General features: G+C 37.0%; 1 protein-coding gene across 14 annotated transcripts in view; it reads left to right on the top strand.

Moving 5' to 3' along the window:
• Window positions 1-18,961, top strand: part of DENND1A (DENN domain containing 1A) — a 651,854-nt gene that overhangs the window by 524,972 nt on the left and 107,921 nt on the right. For all 14 annotated transcript variants that reach the window (XM_072430328.1, XM_072430340.1, XM_072430333.1 and 11 more), the window contains 2 exons: window positions 17,311-17,412; window positions 17,509-17,596. In XM_072430328.1, the coding sequence (XP_072286429.1) occupies window positions 17,311-17,412; window positions 17,509-17,596 (190 nt within the window). The remainder of the gene's footprint in view (window positions 1-17,310; window positions 17,413-17,508; window positions 17,597-18,961) is intronic.

Here is an 18,961-nt window from a genome sequence, read left to right as displayed (position 1 = left end):
AATGATTACTTTGTATTGGAGTTAATACAGATATTTTCTAATAAATTGAATACAAAATAATGTGAAATTCCTGCCAAACTCCCTCGCACGCACCAACGTCACCGGTAACACCCGAGCGGGGAATGTCAGCGCATTCGCCAGGGGACAGATCAGACGAAGAGGACGCAGTCAGAGGATGGGATCAGACAGGCAGGACACTGGACGCCGGTGGGACCAGGTAAGTCTTTGTTTTTTATTTTTTTAGCTACCACGAGCCACACTTGGGGTTACCGCTCAGAAGTTTAACACATACAATAGCAAGGGTTAAGAGGATTTTAGCCAGTTTGCAGCCATGCTGTGTAAATTCAGCACATATGTTTATGATCAGCTGAACTATTTCATTTTACTGTCCTGCCAACAGTGTTTTTACCAGATTGGGAATGTAGGAAACTATTCAAACACAGAAACAAAAATGGTTTTCTTTAGTAGAATGGGGGAAGCAACTACTGTCAGATTTTCCCTCACTTACCTCCTGATGAAATAGTTGTCAGAAGGGCAGGAACTCTCCCCAGGGTTGGATTCATCTTTAGATAGACAAACCTAATATATTGATTAGCTGTTGTAATCCCTTTAATTGACTCTTGTCTTAAGCTACGTACACACTTCCAATTATTATCGTTGGAAAACGAACGACGAACGTTCATGCACGATATATACGAACGATCGTATAGCACCGATCCTGCACATAGAGTTAACGACACGATCGTTCGTAGATATTGTACACACAACAGATACGATCGTTTGAGCGATAGAGGAACTATGTGCACGACAGGAAAGTGAACGGACGTTCGTTCATCACGCATGCTCTGAACATGGACGATCAACGAACGTCCGTACACACGAACGATGTTCAACGATCGTCGTCCAATCCGATCCGTCGGTCCGGTCGTTCGTTTCCAGCGACTTTCCTCGTTCGTCGGCGTCGTTGGTTACTTTTTTACAAACGATTTTTTGCCCAATCGATCGTTCGTCGTTCGATTGGAACGATAAAAATTGGAAGTGTGTACGCACCTTTAAACATTAGCTAGCAGTTTTTTTTTTTAGTTTGTTTGTTTTTGGAACAGAATGAAAGGAAGAAATTTGAAATAAAATACTTTGTATTTTTTTACCTACATAATGGAATTAGCCAGTGTACTGCAAAACGTATCAGGGAGCTCTTGCAGCAGTGAGGGTTAAATGTGTGTTACCTCAAGGGAATGATTTTGTGCAACAGGATCATGAAGACAAGTGTTATTTTGTTATTTGTAATGGAAAATATCCTTCTAGCCTTGCACTAGATCCCCAGGAGATAAGAGGCAGTGTTGTGAGAGAAGACAAGTATATGGAAATGATTGGCGAGGAGCCACTGCTTTTGAGGGCAGTGAACTTGGCATTTTCTGTCCCTCTAAATGTGCTGCCCATCTGGTCCCTGTCAGAATATGTTAAGAGTGCATCTGGACCCAAGCCCCAGAGTTTCAGCTTCAAGCTGGTCATGTGATGGTCTCCACGACAACTAGAGGTGTGGTGTGAATGCTGAGCTTGGAGCCAGATGCTCCTCTGTTGTCTAATTAGATGTCTCTCACAAAAGTGCAACCATCTCACACATGCAGACTATCCTTGCATGTTGCTGACCAACAAGACTTGTACTTTACACAGGTCTCCGAGTGTGTAAGGGCTTTGACTGCTGCGCTTTCCAGATTCCAGTTGAACGCATAATGCGCATAATAAAAACGAAATCTCTTTTTTAAGTGGTCTATCGGTAAATGAGAAAATCTGACATTCTCTAGTGAAGAATCAGTCACTTCTAAATACCAGATTCCCTAATGGACCAATAGGTTTTTTTCACATTTTTTTCTCAACTTTTCACATTTCTTGATTATTAAAGTTGAAATGTATATGCCATAAAAAGTGTGCAGTTGATGTTGTTTTAAAATGCATAGGCAGAATTTACCATTACAAAAACTCACACATCAGATCATTAGATTTAGAGATATGGTCAAGTTATGTGCAGATTTTGGTTTTCTTTGTTATGTTTATTTTGGACCTTGTAATTAAATTATCTAAGACCAGGTTCAAACTTTCATTGAAAAATCATATTTTCATTTTTATATTTTCTTGATTTTTAAATATATATTGTACTGTATACATTACTTTAAATACATTGGAATATTTTAAAGATATTGACTGCTTTATGGAGCGGTGTTGTTACATAAAGAGAAAATAAAGAGGATTAAGACTAATTTTAAGTTGTACTCTTACCCCCTAGGTTAATTTTAATTGATTTAGACCCTAGGGGTAATATTTCCCCATGGCTCTCCGTTTCCCCACATGTTTACATTGGACTTTCAATGAGAATGTATCAGAAATATTGTGAGTATGCCTGCTGGGTGGAAAACAGACCTTCTGAAAATCTAACAGAATTTCTTAGTGGCTACACAAATAGAGTTATTTTTGTCTAATAGAAACTCTTTACAGTAGATCACTATTTGCCAACTAACATTATAAGTGCATATATGGCAACTAAAAAACACTATCTCTGATCCGACGGTACATTGGGCTACCACTGGCAAATTGACATTAAAAACATTAATACTTCTTTTTTATTAAGGTGCTTTTTTTAAAAAAAACAAAGCAGAGTGCCTTCTTTTCCTTTCTATTAACCTTCAAGTAAAAATCTTTGCAGCAAATTCACTGTATGGACCATTATCTATTTATACATAATGGTAATATCCCATCTTTTTTCTCAAGATAGAATTATTAGGTTCAGTTATCCTTTCCCCATAGCTAAGCTCCTGCATGCCTTTCTTCAGTTTATTGTCCTTCTCTTTCTCTCTCCAGTTCCACATTATCATTTTCATAGATTGTTGGACTACATATTACAAATTAGGTCTAACTAGTGTACAAGGGCTGAATTATATCTTGATCTCTGGAGCCTATACCTCCTAAAACATGAAAGTATTTCTCCGCTTGAGAAATTTCAACTTGGCATTGCATGTGTTCTCCCTAGAATGTATGTTGTATGCATTTCTTGTGTGTACAACTTTACATTTATCAACAGTAAAATCATTTGCCACTTAAATTTCCCAATTAAACTGTGCATCCAGATCTGCTTGACAGTTAAAGGCATCTTTTAAGGAAATTTTTAATACATAGTACTGGTTTAAAGAAAAATTCAAACTGTTACAGCTGTCACCAGGGCACCTATAGGAGGGAAATCCACTATCTAGGTTTCCTTCCTACTCTTCTTCCATAAACTTGGCCCATTTATGACCAGCCAAAGTCAAGAGTAAAGGGGCTTTTTATATGTGTGTTGTGGTAGCAAACATAACATACCATGAAGTGCATTTATTTTGAACAACACCCCAACACACAAAGACAACTCACACGTTGGGATACAACTGGTACATGTTGTATCACGCTGCACAGTTGTAAATGGTTTGAGAGGTTAGATGCTTAATTAATTTTGAATAACTTTTTTTTATTGGATGTTATAGTTAATAAATTTAATACAGGTCAGACCGAGGAACATACTATATTGTTTATTTGATTATACTGGTTTCTGTATGATTTTTAACAAATAGCTCTATTAAAAAAATAACCTGGATAGTATTTATACATTTGCAAGTTATAGAAATGTCATCATTGAACACTAACACCAAGACAGATGGCAGAAGTTAGGGGGGAGTAGTGTTCAAAGAAATATCTGACCTGGAGGAAAAGCAAATTGCCTTGTTCTACAATGAGCATGCTTCTCCAATATGCCCGTGAATAAAAAAGGAAACAATTAAAGAAAAAGGGATGTGCAAGATGAGGAAGGAAATAAATGGAGGCTGTTACACAGTGGATTAGCAAGTGTGAAAATTGAGTGAAATGGGCGAGAAAAGGGTCAAATTGAAAGCACAGGCTCACAAGGATCCATAAAATAGATAGAAGGGCAGGGTGCCACAATCTACATCAAAGAAGGTGATAATTTTATGCGATTTGGAAGAGGATTAAACCGGAAAAGTGATAATAATCTGATCTTTAAAAAAAAAAAAACATTTTTAGCACACTCAACATGTATTAAAAAATAAGCATTTCAGGAAATGAAATTTTTCATGTGAGTTTAAACAAATAGTGTTATTTGTCTCTCCACCCTATAAATGATACATCAGACTGCTTAAAAAAACACACCAGGGACCAGATGAAAGCAGTAGACCCCTCTTTGAGGATTTTCCTTTAGCCATGAGGGGGTTAAATCATGTGAATTACCTCTTTCTTCTTTTTTTGCTTTGTGAAGTAAGAGTAAAAATTTGACTTGTCACAGACATGTGCCTCCACCCATCACCACTTAGTGGTCTGTTACTTCACTGAAAATCAGTTCTTAGTCCAAACCACCCAAGAACCTAGAAATAATATTCTACTGGCATGGACTCATTCTAGTGTAAGCCATATATATTTACTATTAAAATGCAGACAGACATAAAAAAATTATATTATAACATATTACATTACTTTTACAGAACATATATATAGATAGGGAGAGAGAGAGAAAGAGAGAGTTGTATAAAAAAAGATTTACCAACAATGATGTATCATTTGTGGATTTCTCTTTTGTACAGGAAATTTAGAAAAAACAGATTACCACTGTTTTAGGTCATTTACCTATTAATTAGAATGCATGTCCCATTGCTGAACTATACATTTGTCATCAGACTCACTTATTTTTTTGGTTTGTTGTTTTTTAGATAAAGCGGGTAAAGGTTAGACCCTTCTGTGTCCCATTTCAATAATTCCTCTATTTGTACTGATGTGAAGAGAAATTTTTAGAAATGTCCCCAAAACATTAAATGATGCAACATTTTTCAATGAGAAACTATGTTCCAGGAACAGTTCCCTGGGGAGCACCCCTTACTTTGGGAGAAAAAAAGGTTTGGGCTACATGTGTACTTTAAAATAATGTGTATTATGTCTCAGATTTTAGTTTTGGGCTTCAGGTTTTTTTTTTTCTCTGGGTTGAGATGTTCAGGTAGGTAGATAGTTAGGTGAATAAAAGTAGGGGTTTATTGGTATTTGAACACGTGTGATTTATTCAAAATTGAAAATACGTTAAACTCCTTCTACATGTACAATCATTACGTTATGTGCAATACACTAATCATTACAATTTTAAGTGCTGTTAGGAATTTCACATTACCACCTTTGGTAGGGGATGCATTTCACCCAAATGGGCTTCTTCAGAGGAAGACAAGGCCCAGCAGTGCCAAGTTTATGCAGGTGCTGGAAGAACGTTGGTCAAATGATTGTTGATGTCCTGGGGTATGTTGCCAAAGATACCTTTAGAAAATAGAGATGAGTATACTGAGATCATGCTGGTCTGGACTCATACCCCAGGTCATCATTAACCTGGTGGCCTTGAACACCCAAACCAATCATGGGACCAATCACCAAAAACTCAGCACTACTGGGCATATAATAGCAAATCTTGTACCATCAACCTGCATAGCTCCCAACTGTCCCATTTTCTGGGAGCTGTCACTGCCAGCTGTATAAATGTCCCAGAGGCAAAGAGAAGGTAATGGATTTCACTTATGTGTATTTCCATGGGCTGTTACTAGATGGCTCAGATAGCTTTTGAGAGTGCTAGTTCTCAATAGATAGACAATGCAAATCTCGGTACTTCTAACTTTCTCTTTCAGCTTGGGTATAGGAGCCCACGGTAGACGATGCATCCAAGGCTCACTTTAGTGTGGAGACTGTTGTGATGATGTAGGAAAAATGGATGGATCGATGCATCCATGGTGGGCACACATACACATTGCTGAATCCTAAAAAGGTATTTGTTAAAAAAATTAAATTTTTACTACTAATGTGGTCCCATTATTTTTAGGGCTGTTATAACCTTTAAAGGGAACAGGAAAAGTGTACTATGCGGTGGTTTATTAGGTGGCTTTTGAAATTAGGACTGCTTTAGGTCATTGGGGTCTTTAATGCTTTAGCCACACCCAGTACATGCCCTGCCTACTTGACCATGATTTTTTCTACATTTAGCATTTTTTTTTCTTCTGCCATTGGGTGTCCAGTGATGATTCAGCTCCTGCACATCAATCATGGAGTTAGTGGAACTAAAGTGAAAAATAAATAAATCACTTACCTGCGCAAGCGCAAGATCAGGTGGTGTAGCCCGCTGTAAAAAGGAAAAAAAAAGAGACATATAAATTATCTTTTAAAATAATTATTTTCAACTTCAAGTTAGCTTTAATACTGCCGATAGTCTTCCTTTTTCATATGTAGCACTCCCTTGAGCAGACTGGTTAGAGAATATCTGTATTGTATGTGTCTGATGCGTGCATATACTATGATCCAATTTTTTCCCTCTAAATTAAATTGCTTGGAACCCAGGGGGTTTTTGCTTCTACTCTCTTATGGGAAAATTCGATAATTTTCTCCCTTTAACACCTATGGAGTATCTGTTCATCAATTTAGCTTCATCCCAATCTGCCAGCTGGCTCAGGTACCATATATATTCAAGTCACTGTAACCTCACAGATTCAAGTACTCACTCCTCTTCCTCATGTATACTTGCATGACATGGATATATTGAAGTTGCCCTATTCAGCAGAATTATTTACTTCTGTATATACAAAAAATGTAGTCTTCTACATAGTCTACTGAAAACACTGGGCTCTCCAATTTGGACACATTGTTGTGGTCCTATTTTTTTGTTATTAGCTTTTAATATTCTCCTGATAGCATATCCTGTTAAATATGTAAGTTTGTTTCTTGTTTGTTTTTTTGTTTGTTCTTGTCATATGTCTTTGTGCTTTACAAAACATATTCTGTAGCTTTACCAATCTATTGGCATAACATCTTTCTGACGAAGCTAAATTGACGAACAGATACACTATAGGTGTTACAGGGAGAAAATTATCTCCTTGACTGAACTATGGCTTTTTTATTTTATTTTTTCCCAACAATTGCTAAGTAGGAAATTACAATCGTTTTAAATGTCTCTTTACTGGAAGAAACCTTTTATTTTTCCCATTATAGCAATGCTATCAATAAGAGTTATCCTATAAAAGAATAGGTTTAATACTTACCTGCTAAGTTTGCACTGAGGAAAATCCTCATTCACTTGAAGAACAACATATACTGCTATCCAACACCAACTTCTACATCTCTATCCTGTCCTGTAGTGACATATTACCTGTGGGAGGATCAGGTATGCATAAAAAAACAGGCTATCCAACACACCCGGATTGTTACACAAACACACCAGGTAGATCTCATGAAGTTAGCAACAGAAAAATATTGTGTAGGTATTTGAGGTTGGAGTGGTTAAACACCCTTAGATGCTGCTTGTAGTGTCCTGAAAAACCATGTGGCAACCCAAACACCAAAAGGAAAATAAAGACAGACCTTTTTGACTCAGTATCAATGGTATAAAAAAACAGTACAGAAAAAAACACATACCACTATTTAAATAATTGGGATACCTAAAAGTTTGAATGGCCTCTAAAAGAATGAACTTGCAGCTTCCAAGGCTAAGATCTACCACTGCCTGGCCACGTGTTTATTTTAAATTGCACCTGCTTAGCTAAACCTACATACAATATGCCAAACACAGTTTTCATAGTAAAGTGATACTAAAAAACACTAATGTTTAGTTAGATGTCTGGACTAGCTTAATACTACCTTTTTTGTAAATATCATTGAGCTGTTTTCTTTCCTCTGCAGCTACGTAATTTGTAAATGCTTTTCTTTCTGGACTACATTGGTAAATATTAGCATATTATGTTTCTCTTTTTTTCTACATTTTTTTTTTCAAATTTTCATAAAAAATAAATCATAAACATAAAACATTGTCACAATACATGATATACCTTCTCTTTAAACACAAAATAATTTCTGGCAAACTCAGTGATATCACATCTCACTTCAGTGGCCACATAGAACAAAATAGTATCCAAACAAGAAGACCATTACAGTAAAGAAAGAGTATAAACAACAAAACAAAGCAGAATAAAATAACTTTTAAAGAAAGAAAACCTTGTGCAGCACTGTTCCTAAATTGTTTCTTCTTTTGTTTTAAGAGTACCTAACCTAGGACAGACGTGAAAATCTTTTTAATTTCCTATTAAGGTTTACACTTACTCATTAAGGTTTTATGTCAGCAAACAAAATATATCATGTGAAAGCAGTAAACTGTATCTGTTACTAAAAGTTCTATCTGATGAATGCATCTCCTATTGTAATATTCTTTGTAATATTATAGGTTTGTCATGCAGACACATTGAAGACATATGCTTGGTGTATAAGGTGACCGAACCTGCTTGGCTTTGGTTCATGAACAGTTTTGAGAATTCTGGTAAAATCACCTACATTTTGAAGTGAAAAGTCAGTGAAACCTATTAAATGTTCAAGAAGATCTTCCCGAGTGGTCCACACATATTATCAGACTGCCACATCCCAATAATTTCAATAACAAACAAAATAAAAATGATGGGACTTTTAAGGCAGCAAAAGAAAAAAATAACAATCTATTATAATCAAAACAATAAAATTATATTTTTATGTATTCAAATTATTTACGGGAAACAAATTGACATATCATGTACTTGTTTAGTTATTCCAAAACTTTGCACAAGATCTCTAGATCATATTTTTTTCTTTCTTTGCATTGCACGGAAACTAATTGCGCTTCACCAGAAGACCTATGTATGACATAATTGAAAATCAATCAATTTACACAATATAAAAACAAAAAGAAATACAAAAATATATCAAACTTAAATTTTTTTGAACAATAAAATTCGACAGAATGGTTACACACAAACTTTACTTTACTTTTTTTTACTGTTAAAGAATCAGGAATGCATTCATAAAACACATAGGAATAAAAATATGATCTAGAGATCTTGTGGTAAGTTTTGGAATAACTAAACAAGTATTTGATATGTTGAAATAGTAAATATTAGTAAATATTTTATTATAAATAAATAAAAAAAGTAATTTTATTTTTTTGATTTTGCTGCCTTAACCCCCTGAGCGGTAACCCTATGTGTGACATGGGGTAGCTAAAACAATAGAAAACAATAGACAAATCAAGCTTTACCTGATCCGCAGGCGTCCTTCTTGCAAATCCCTGTCTTCTCGCTTCCTCCGGCTGGCGTCCTCTGGAGTTCCCGGTGACGTTGGTGTGTGCGGACAGTCCATTCGGGGTGTGGCGGAAATTTAAAAATCTGTATTGCATTTAATACAAAATAACTGTATTGAATGCAATACAATGGATTGATATGTCTAAAAGCAGTACATTGTCTTTCATGAACATTTATTTTACAGTATAATATAATAGTATGGGTATATTTTTTTTTAAATTTATTTTTACATGATTTTGTGTTTCAAACTACTATACTATTATTGTATACTGTAAAATAAATTTTTATGAAAAACAATGTACCGCTTTTAGACATATAAATCTGGACAGAAACTGCCTAGGAGGTTAAAGCGTACCTAAACTCAGAATTTTCACTTTACATAAAAGGGTAGACAACACCCTTTAAAAAAAAAAAAGGGTGCAGCACTGCCCCTAATTCTCAATCCCCTAAGCAATCGAGAATGAATTGGAGCGCAAAGCCTCCCGGGATGCCTGACGTAGGCTCTTGGGCACTCCTTCTGCGCATGCCCAGAGCACCCAGGTCGGGTGATGTAGGAAAGAAGAAGAGAAAATGGTGGCGCCTGAGGCGCCGGCTTCGGAACGGATGCCAGAACGACGTGGGACCCAACACAGGAGGACAACCCCAGAAAGCTCAGACTGCCGTGCGGGATTGAAGGTAAGTGTTTTTTTTTCTTTTTTTGAAGTTTTGAGTTTAGTTCTTTTTTAAAAGCCCTGTCAATTTTGTTTTGTTTTGTTTGGCCTATCAAATATTGTTAATCTAATAGACAAGCTATTGTCAAACAAAAGGGTATGCAAATCCAGGCACTGGCATGTACTAATTCCAATGTTCAAAACAATTCAAAATGAAAAAGACTCTCTCTCTCCAGGAAAATGTTAGCTATGCCTAGGATCTCCAATACAAACAATATTGTTGCTCTGAACCCATCTTTCTATAGTGACAGGGATTGGTTATCAATTCTTTTAAATTATTGGCTCCTGTGACTAGATAATACTATGTGCTGCATTATAGGCTGTTCTATTTTTCTGGCAAGGAACTTTTTTTTCGACCAGAGGTTTGTGATTCCTAAATATTGCCAAACCTTATGATCAGTTTTAGTGCACCTAGTAGAGTTGTGTGCACATATCTGCAGAGGCTTTCATTTGTCTTTTTTTCTGTTTACCTTCCGTTTCTGTTATTCTCTGACATCTCTTCCTGTCAAACATTGTTCTTATAAGTCATAGTAGATACTCTGCCATTTTACAAAGTGTTGCTTATATTGGGTGGGCACTCATTGCCCCTGATTCATCAATGAAATCCGCGCTCGCTGGAAGCGCGAACGTACGCGCGGCCATCGATCGCGGATTACCGCGGTCCGGACTCGAGTATGCGCGTACACTCGCCTCACTACCAGCCGGATTCCAGCCTTCACAAAAACATTTAAACAGCGCAAACATTTTTTTTTTGGGCTATGGGTAATGCGTGTGCCATTAGAAAGAATGATTTTTTAGGGGAACAGTGACTTTTAATGCAAGATCGCCAGTAAAAAGCTGTCGGATAAGCTCGGCTCCGTGCGCAAGCTTTTTCCGTTGCTGAATAGCGCGACCGCGTACGATTCCGGATCGCTAATACGAATGCGCGAGCGATAATCCGATTCTGCTTGATGAATCAGGGGCATTCACTCCAACTCATCATTCAAAATGTTCCACAGACATTTGTTTTGGCAAAGACTACACATTCCTTGTTTTGATTTTGCTATCGTAATTCCATCTCTCAGTTTTCATTAGACCTGTTCTTTAACAGAAGGCTCCCTTGCGACCAGTATATTTTATTACAAATTTGTTTATTTTACCATTATGTCAACAGTTGCTGCCGAATGATTCTGCACCAATTCATTACATATACCTAGGAATCGTCAGACTGGAAAATAGGCTCATGCCAGCCAATCACTTTTTGTAGTACTGCCTCCTAATTCTTACATGAAACTATCTTCTAACAAGTCATTCATGAAAAAATTATCTGATTTTGTGCAAAATCATACAAAATTGACTTGCTTTATGGTTTAGTAAAACATTTCCTTTTTGCCTGCATACCTTAAATACCTGACGTCAGCAAACTAAAGCTGTGTACAGATCTCAGTCTCTTTCTTGATCAGTGATAGTAGAATGAAAAAGTGCCATACATGTAGTACTGTTCATCTGTATGGAGTAGGAAGGCACAATCTGGAGGCACACTGTTGTGATCTCCCTATAGGAGATTACAGGTAGATCTCTAAACAACATTGGGGGCCCTTGTACACATGCTCGATTTTTGTCTGTGACAATTATGACTGTTTGTCTTGGGGGACATTTATTTGGCATATGTATGCAGCTTAAGGAAATTACCCTTACAGAGTGATCATTCATATTGCTGAATAGTGAACAGTTTAAATCTTTAATAATTAACCACATTGTTACAAAAGCCTGTCAAGGGCTAACCGCTAATGTTTTAAGTGATAGTCAGAAACTGCCTTTCAAGTACAAGGGTTTGCCGGAAACTGCAGATTTGTTTCTTTAGACTGTCTACATATTACAGAGTATGGTTACAAACTACTGATATTTTAGAACCACTTGAAAGAAGAAATTTAGGAAACACAGGAAGCTCTATTCAGAATTGGAGAGGCTTTTTTAAATCGCTATCATGTTACAAGAAGCTGCTTGTATTTCTTACTCATGAACACTTTGTCCAAAAACTTTGCCAACATGTTGCATCCAGCAGTCAGTTTTGTCCACATAATTATGCTTTAAATATCTTAAGCCCTAATCAAAGTCACATATGCACCCATATATTTTGCCCATTACTGTGTGCCTCAGGACATTTAATTAAAGTCCTGCATAACCATAGACCCTTTATTGGCTGTTGACTTTTTAGCAGGATCAACCTTGTAGCTGAATCCAACTGTATTAATTATTACGAGATTCACTCAGCTTTATCCTTTCAGCCTCATGCCTGACAGTTTGGTTGTAGCCATGGACTGACTGCTTCATGAAAAGGCAGCAGCTGAACTTCTTTTAAGTGTTTAGAATTGACATTGCCATGTTGTTATGCTGATCTGCTGGGTTTACAGTGAAACTGAACAGAGAATCATCTAATGTTTAGTTTGTTGTGTTTTTTTTTTATTTCTTTCTTTAATCACAACCTCTAAAACAGCTTAATTGTGTTTAAAAGAGCAAGTAAAATCCCCCAAACCTGTTTTGTTTATTTGTTTATTGTTTTTTATGACTTCTCTTCCTCTGTCATGGAAGCAGATGTTCCCCTTCAGCATTCTGGGCAATGTCTTAATTTGATTTTCTACCTGTGCTTTTTTTTGCAAAGCAAAGTTTTGATTCCATGGAAATGTGTCCAGTAGCTATTGCTAAAACAGATATTCATGTGCAAGTTCTGAACAGGAGAGGAAGGTTAGCTTTTTCCTATTAACTCCAGAGTAGCTCAATAAGCCTATAACAGCTTTACTACATTAAGAATGTTTTTATTAAATGTCCTCAAATAGTAAACTTGCAAAGTTACTCACCCACAGCTTTTTCTGCCTCTGAAGACTACAAGTCCCAGCATGCTTCAAATTGGAAGAAAATTGTTAGATCAGACATGCTGACATTTGCAGCTCACTAACAGCTGCTACATCACAGTTGGCTCTCTTATACACTGTAACTGGCAGGTGTAGATAGGTGTTCTTAGCCCTTGACAGCCAGATACTGAATTTAGCTTCCAAATCACTTGTATTATTTTCAGACAATGCATTTCCCAGCCACAAAACTTTTGTTGATATTTTTGTGTTTCCTAAAGCAATCAATTTATTCTCACAATATTGATGTCTCATACCTTCTTCTATCCCACTAATTTGTGTGGAGCTCCCATCCATCCAGAGAATGTTATAGTTTTTCCCGCTGTGCCTGAAATAAGTTGCCGTACAGGCCTTTCGTTTGAGTACTATACAGATTCTCGAAAACACCAGGAAACTGTAACAACTTTTTAACAAGCTCCAATAAAATAAGCCAAAAGAGGTTTACAAAAAATCTTTACCTTACATTAGTTAGAAGCTTGAAAGCCTAGAAATAATTGCTCCAGCTAATAAGACTATCAAATGCAGCTCAGATATATAAACTGAACAACACAATATATATCACCATCTGGATTTAGAACATAAAGATTTGTTATCTGTTGATAATAAAAAAAGAAAAAAAAATTATGAAAAGCTCCTTTTCCAATACTTATTAAACTTGGACATGTGTCTATCTACGCTATTTACTAAGTTTTGGAAATTAGTGAAAAGAGCAATATAGCCTAATTTCTAACCAAAGAAATCACCCCAGTGCTCTGCAAGCTCTTTCATATGAGCCTAAATACGGTAAGTTAACTCACTGTGGAGTGTGTTTAAGTGAGTTTGTCAACACTGGTAGGTCATTGTATCAAGTTGTATCAAGCATTTGTACAAGGACTGTAGCTTTTTGATGTATTCACTTTTATATGTTTATTGGCCATGAATAGGGCAAGAAAGAGAGGATGAAAATCACATATCACAATATAGACTTCCTCTACAGACAGACAAAACCAGAAATGTTTGAATCTTGAGACCTAATTTAAACATTTTAATGCTGCTTAAAGAAGTGTGAATCTTTTAAGCTCAATGTCCGCCTGAAATGGTTTGTTGGGCATGTCAGCCGTTTTAGGTCCACAGCCAGATAAGATACACTTTTTTACTTTACTTTTTTTTTAGACCTGCAATAAAACTACATATGTTGGCTCACTTCTTCATGGAGAAAATCTACTTGATGCAGGTTTTTTTTTTCCTGATTTTTTATCATTTAAACTGTGGACTTACTAATGTTCCCTTTATGTGTAAATAAAATCACCTGGTAAACCTGTGATTTTTGTTGTTGCTTTTCCTGACCGAAAAACAACATGCGCAAAAAAGCATATATTGCAAATCTTTTCTTTCATACTTTATAAAGCCCTGACAAAACCAGACCTTATGCAAGTGTGAATTTAAAATACACATTTCTTGTTAAGTGTTAAGAAACCTTCTCAGAACTGAGTCAGGTAAAGAATATTTGTGGCCTTTTTCTACATACCCCCTGCCGAATGAGTAACTAAAAAAGCAATTTATTATAATATATGCAGACATTTTCACATCAGTTTTGTCAATAGCAATGTCTTGTGTAGCATAAAATATATTACAAAATGAGAAGAAACAGCATTCATAAAACATTTATAAATGTAGCACAAGTAGGGCTGAATGTTGGCAGTTTGTTACCCAAAATATAAATTAGCATACAAGAAAAACCTGAAAGTTTTTGAAATAATATCCCTGATGTGATTGTCGCATTGTAATATGACATTTATCTTTTGTATCTGAGAATTCTTGTGAAATAATTATGGAACTTCATGGGCTAACCATATATCTTTAGAAATGTTTAACTTATTTATCACAATCAACATATAATTGGAGATGCTTGGAACTGGTTGTTGTGTGGACTGTTTTTTTTTAATCCATGAGTATCTTTTTTTAAGTTATATTTGTGTTCTTCATCTAGTTTAGAGCTTAACTTTAGGCAGATATAAACAACACATTAAGGCTTAGTCTACAGGGACTGTTTCCTCAGTGTTTAACCTGAGGCTTTTAACGCCCATGTTTGAAATCCCCATGCATTTCGATGGGCTAATCTACACCAGGATGTTTCCTTCAGGCTTGTTTATGAGCTTTATCTTAAACATTGCTTGCAACATTTAAAAAATTAAAACGCAGGGTAAACTCAGGAAAACACACCAAAACATAGGAAAATGCTTGAAAAGGCTCCAGTTGAACTCAATGGAGGCTTTTACAAGCATTTTTAAGCTTTTTATGAAAGCTTACATTGAAAATAATGGGGGCTTTTATAAGCCTTTTTTAGCAGGACTTTGGAATCTGGAAGCCCCCTTAAATAAGCAGACTCCCAGATCTCCACCACCCCACCATGGGGAATTAGTACAGGGGTACATAGACAGCTTTACTCATTCCCTGAAAGGGTTAAAATATGTGTAAAAAATAGGACTAGGATTTAATGTTAAATTATTTTATTCAGTGTGTGTGTGTGTAACTAAACTTTTTTTTTTGACAGGTTATTCCAATGACAGGATGATTCCCACAGCTGCATTCATGACACGAGCACAGCCGTGGGATTCCTCCTGACAGTGAGGGATCCCCAGCCACTAGGGGTAAATGAGGACAAGGCTCCCCATTCACCTCTAGTGCTCTGTTATTGGCTGAGGTTTTCTGTTTCTCAGCCATTCAGCACTAGACTTGAATGGGGAGACTTGTCCCAATTCACCTCTAGTGCCCTGTGATTGGCTGAGAAATAGGAAACCCTAATGACAGCTCAAACATCATCAGGATTTCCCTTTCCTCAGCCAATCAGGGAGTGGAGCAATCAGCAGAGTCCTGCTATGCTGTCAGCTCCACTCCCCTGATTGCTCCCACAGCCCTAAAGGAGCTATAGTATGTGCTACAGATACAGAACATATGTCACAGATTCCTTAGGGCTGCCGGAATAATCAGGAGAGTGGAGCTCTCTGAAATATCACATTTTACATAAGTATTCAGAACCATTAATTAGTTGAAACACCTTTGGCAACAATTACAGTCTCATGACTTTTTTGGTATGATGCAGGAAGCTTTTCACACCTGGATTGGGGGATTTTCTGCTGTTCTTCTTTGCAAATATTCTCAAGCTTAGTCAGGTTGGATTGGAACCTACACTTGACAGCTATTTTTAGATCTCTCCAGAGATGTTTCATAGGGTTCTCGTTGGAGCTTTGGCTGTGTGATCAGGACATTCACAGAGTGGTCCCTAGGCCACTTCTATATTTTCCTTCCGGTGTTGCTTTGGGTCATTGTCATGTTGGATGGTGAACCTTTGGCTCAGTATGAGGGCCTGTCCACTGTAGAAAAGATTTATATTAGGAATATCAATGTACCTTGCTCCGTTCAGCTTTCCCTTAACCATGACCAGTATCCTAGTACCTGTTAGGATGGTATTTGGCAGGTGGGGAGTGGTGCCGGTTTCCTTCCAGACATACCATTTAGAATTTTTGCCAAACAGTTACATTTTGATTTCATCTTGTTCCTCACATTCATAGAATTCTTCAGGTGTTTTTTTTTTTTTGCAAACTCCAAACAAGGAAAGGCTTCTGTCTAGTCACTCTGCCATATGTCCAGGTCAGTGAAGGGCTGCAATTATGTTTGTCCTCTGAAACCTCTGGATCTGTCCCATCTCCACACAGGATCTCTAGAGCTCAGTCAGAGTGACTAATTGGGTTCTTGGTCACTGCTCTCACTAAGACCCCTATTTCTCGATTGCTCAATTGGGTTGGGTGACCAGCTCTTGTAAGAGTACTAATTGTGCCAAACTTCTTTCATTTGAGAATTTTGGAGGTCATTTAACTCTTGTGTTAAATGTAAAGGATATTTTAAAAACAACTAAGGATTTGTTAAGTGAATGTATGCCTGTCTGCTCTCAAGTCTAGCAGACATACTCTTAAAGCAGGAAAAATTGATTTTCAGAGTTTTGCAGAGATTGCCTGTCACCAAAGATTTCTATAGAAAGTTAGCCTTCCCTTTTACATATAAATACATACATATTATGTATAAACTTGCTCACTTTAAACATACTCCGCACATTTGTGTAATGTAATATGATTGTACAGTGATTTGTTTTTATTGCAAAGACTGTTATGCGACTACATGTATGTAAAGTGAAAATCACCTTTTAGTACATTAAACTTCAGTGGGAACATCCCCACCCCCAGAAGCTTGTACACAGAAGCCCACAAAAAAATGATTAGGATTGCTGAGTTCATGTGTGCCTGGTCAGGAAAATTTTCGACAAGCACCCAGGCAATCTAATCAAAGATGTATCTAATTGCTGGATCCAAAGTGTTAAGTATAAGACTGGATGAGTAGATTTGGAAGAAATTACATACAAGTTGAACTAGACCAGAAAAAAGCTGAAAGAAACATAGTTTTCCATTTAATTCCGATTTTTTTTTTTTTTGGGGGGAGGCGGGGGTTTAGTTTGTTTTAAGAATGTATTCTTTTTTATCTAGATGCCTGTGAACAAACTGTTTACTGATTTATTTCTTGCAGGAGGAACCAATCACATTTTGTGAGGAGATCTTTGTGTCCCATCGTTCCAGTGGAATGAGACCATTTCTTCAAAATGCAATTCAGTTGCAGCTTTTCAAACAGGTGCTCAATTTAAATACTGTCTTCATACAAAATAGTTTAGGAAAGTTAAATGTCTGAGCTTATTGAAGTAAAAACATGGTATTGTTTTATTCTCAGTTCATAGATGGACGTCTTGACCTGCTGAACACAGGAAATGGATTTAGTGATATATTTGAGGAGGAGATTAATATGGGAGAATATGCAGGTAAGGGATTTTGGGTATAGATGAGGAAAAAAAGCAATCAATATGTTTATTTTAAAGTACCTGTTAGACTTGTATTAGTATCAGCTCTGGTATGTCAGAGGATAAGCAAAACTTTGCAACATGCTGGACTTTTTCAGAAAATGTTTCATTTTGGTGAAACCCATTGGTAGTTGTTTGAATCATATTGCCATGGACTTCTGTAAAAATATTTTAAAATAAAATAGCAAAACATCAGATGAATCCAGGAAAGACTGCATATTTTTTTTTTACTAATACACGTACTGTGCGGAGTCCATTGGTCATCTATTATTCAGTTTCCTATTCCAAAATGTTTTTCTAGTGAATATAATTGTCAAGAATATGTCACTTTTAGTAGCAGACTCTACATAAAAAACTAGGAAACTTCAGATGTCCATTTAGTGGTCTCTTTACAAAACTTTCAGTTACAAAGTCAAAATTCTTTGCTCACTCTTGGCTGGTGAAACAAGTGGCTTGGAATCAAGTGGAGATATAAAACAGTTGTTTTATGCTATTGTGCCTTTAAGAGTTGTGTCTGTTTGACTGTTGGGTTGTGCCTGCTTGACAGTTTTGTTTTAAATAGGTAGTAAATGGCTTAGATGTGGAGGTTGCAGAGGTAATCAGGATGAACGTGTAGGAAGTTGGGTTACTGTAGTTAGAGGAAGTGGTAGGGGCACTCAGAAAAAGAAGGCCAGCCCTGTGTTTGAGCACCCTAAAATATTTGCAAAGTTAAGATGAAGATGTGCAGGTGGCAAACCAAGTGGTGGCAACTCTAGATGTAACTGCTACCCCTAACAGCCGGTAAGCTGCCCATCTAGTAGGGGTGGGGAGGTAAATGCAGGAAGGAAAAGACAAAGACAATCTATGATCAGGAGGACGGATAGAAAAGTTTGTCGCCCGGATCCCTTCAACCGAATGGCTTGCTGTCTCCCTGGTGCCAGGGTTGTTCATGTGGTGGACCGAATAGACAAATTACTTGGAGGGGCTAAGCATGACCCATGCTTAGATGCTGTCTAGGTTCATGTTGGAACCAATGACAGGATAGATGGAAGATGAGGATTCTTAAAAATCAGTTTAAAAAACTAGCTTTCAAGTTGAAGGTAGGGACCTCCAAGGTTATGTTCTCTGGAATGTTGCCCGTGTCATGCGCAACACAGGAAAGGCAGAGGGGACTTAGACAGCTAAACGCATGGCTTAAGTCCTGGTGCAAAAGGGAAGGGTTTGGGTTCATAGAGCACTGGGCTGACTTTTCATTGGGGTAAAACCTGTATGCCAGGGATAGTTTGCACGTAAATGAAAGGTTTTAGAGGAATGGTGGAGGGATATTTAAACTAGGACGGGGGGGGG

The sequence above is a fragment of the Pyxicephalus adspersus genome, chromosome Z (assembly GCF_032062135.1).
Source record: "Pyxicephalus adspersus chromosome Z, UCB_Pads_2.0, whole genome shotgun sequence".
In the NCBI taxonomy this organism is placed as follows: domain Eukaryota; kingdom Metazoa; phylum Chordata; class Amphibia; order Anura; family Pyxicephalidae; genus Pyxicephalus; species Pyxicephalus adspersus.
This window is presented reverse-complemented; position numbering and strand designations above follow the sequence as displayed.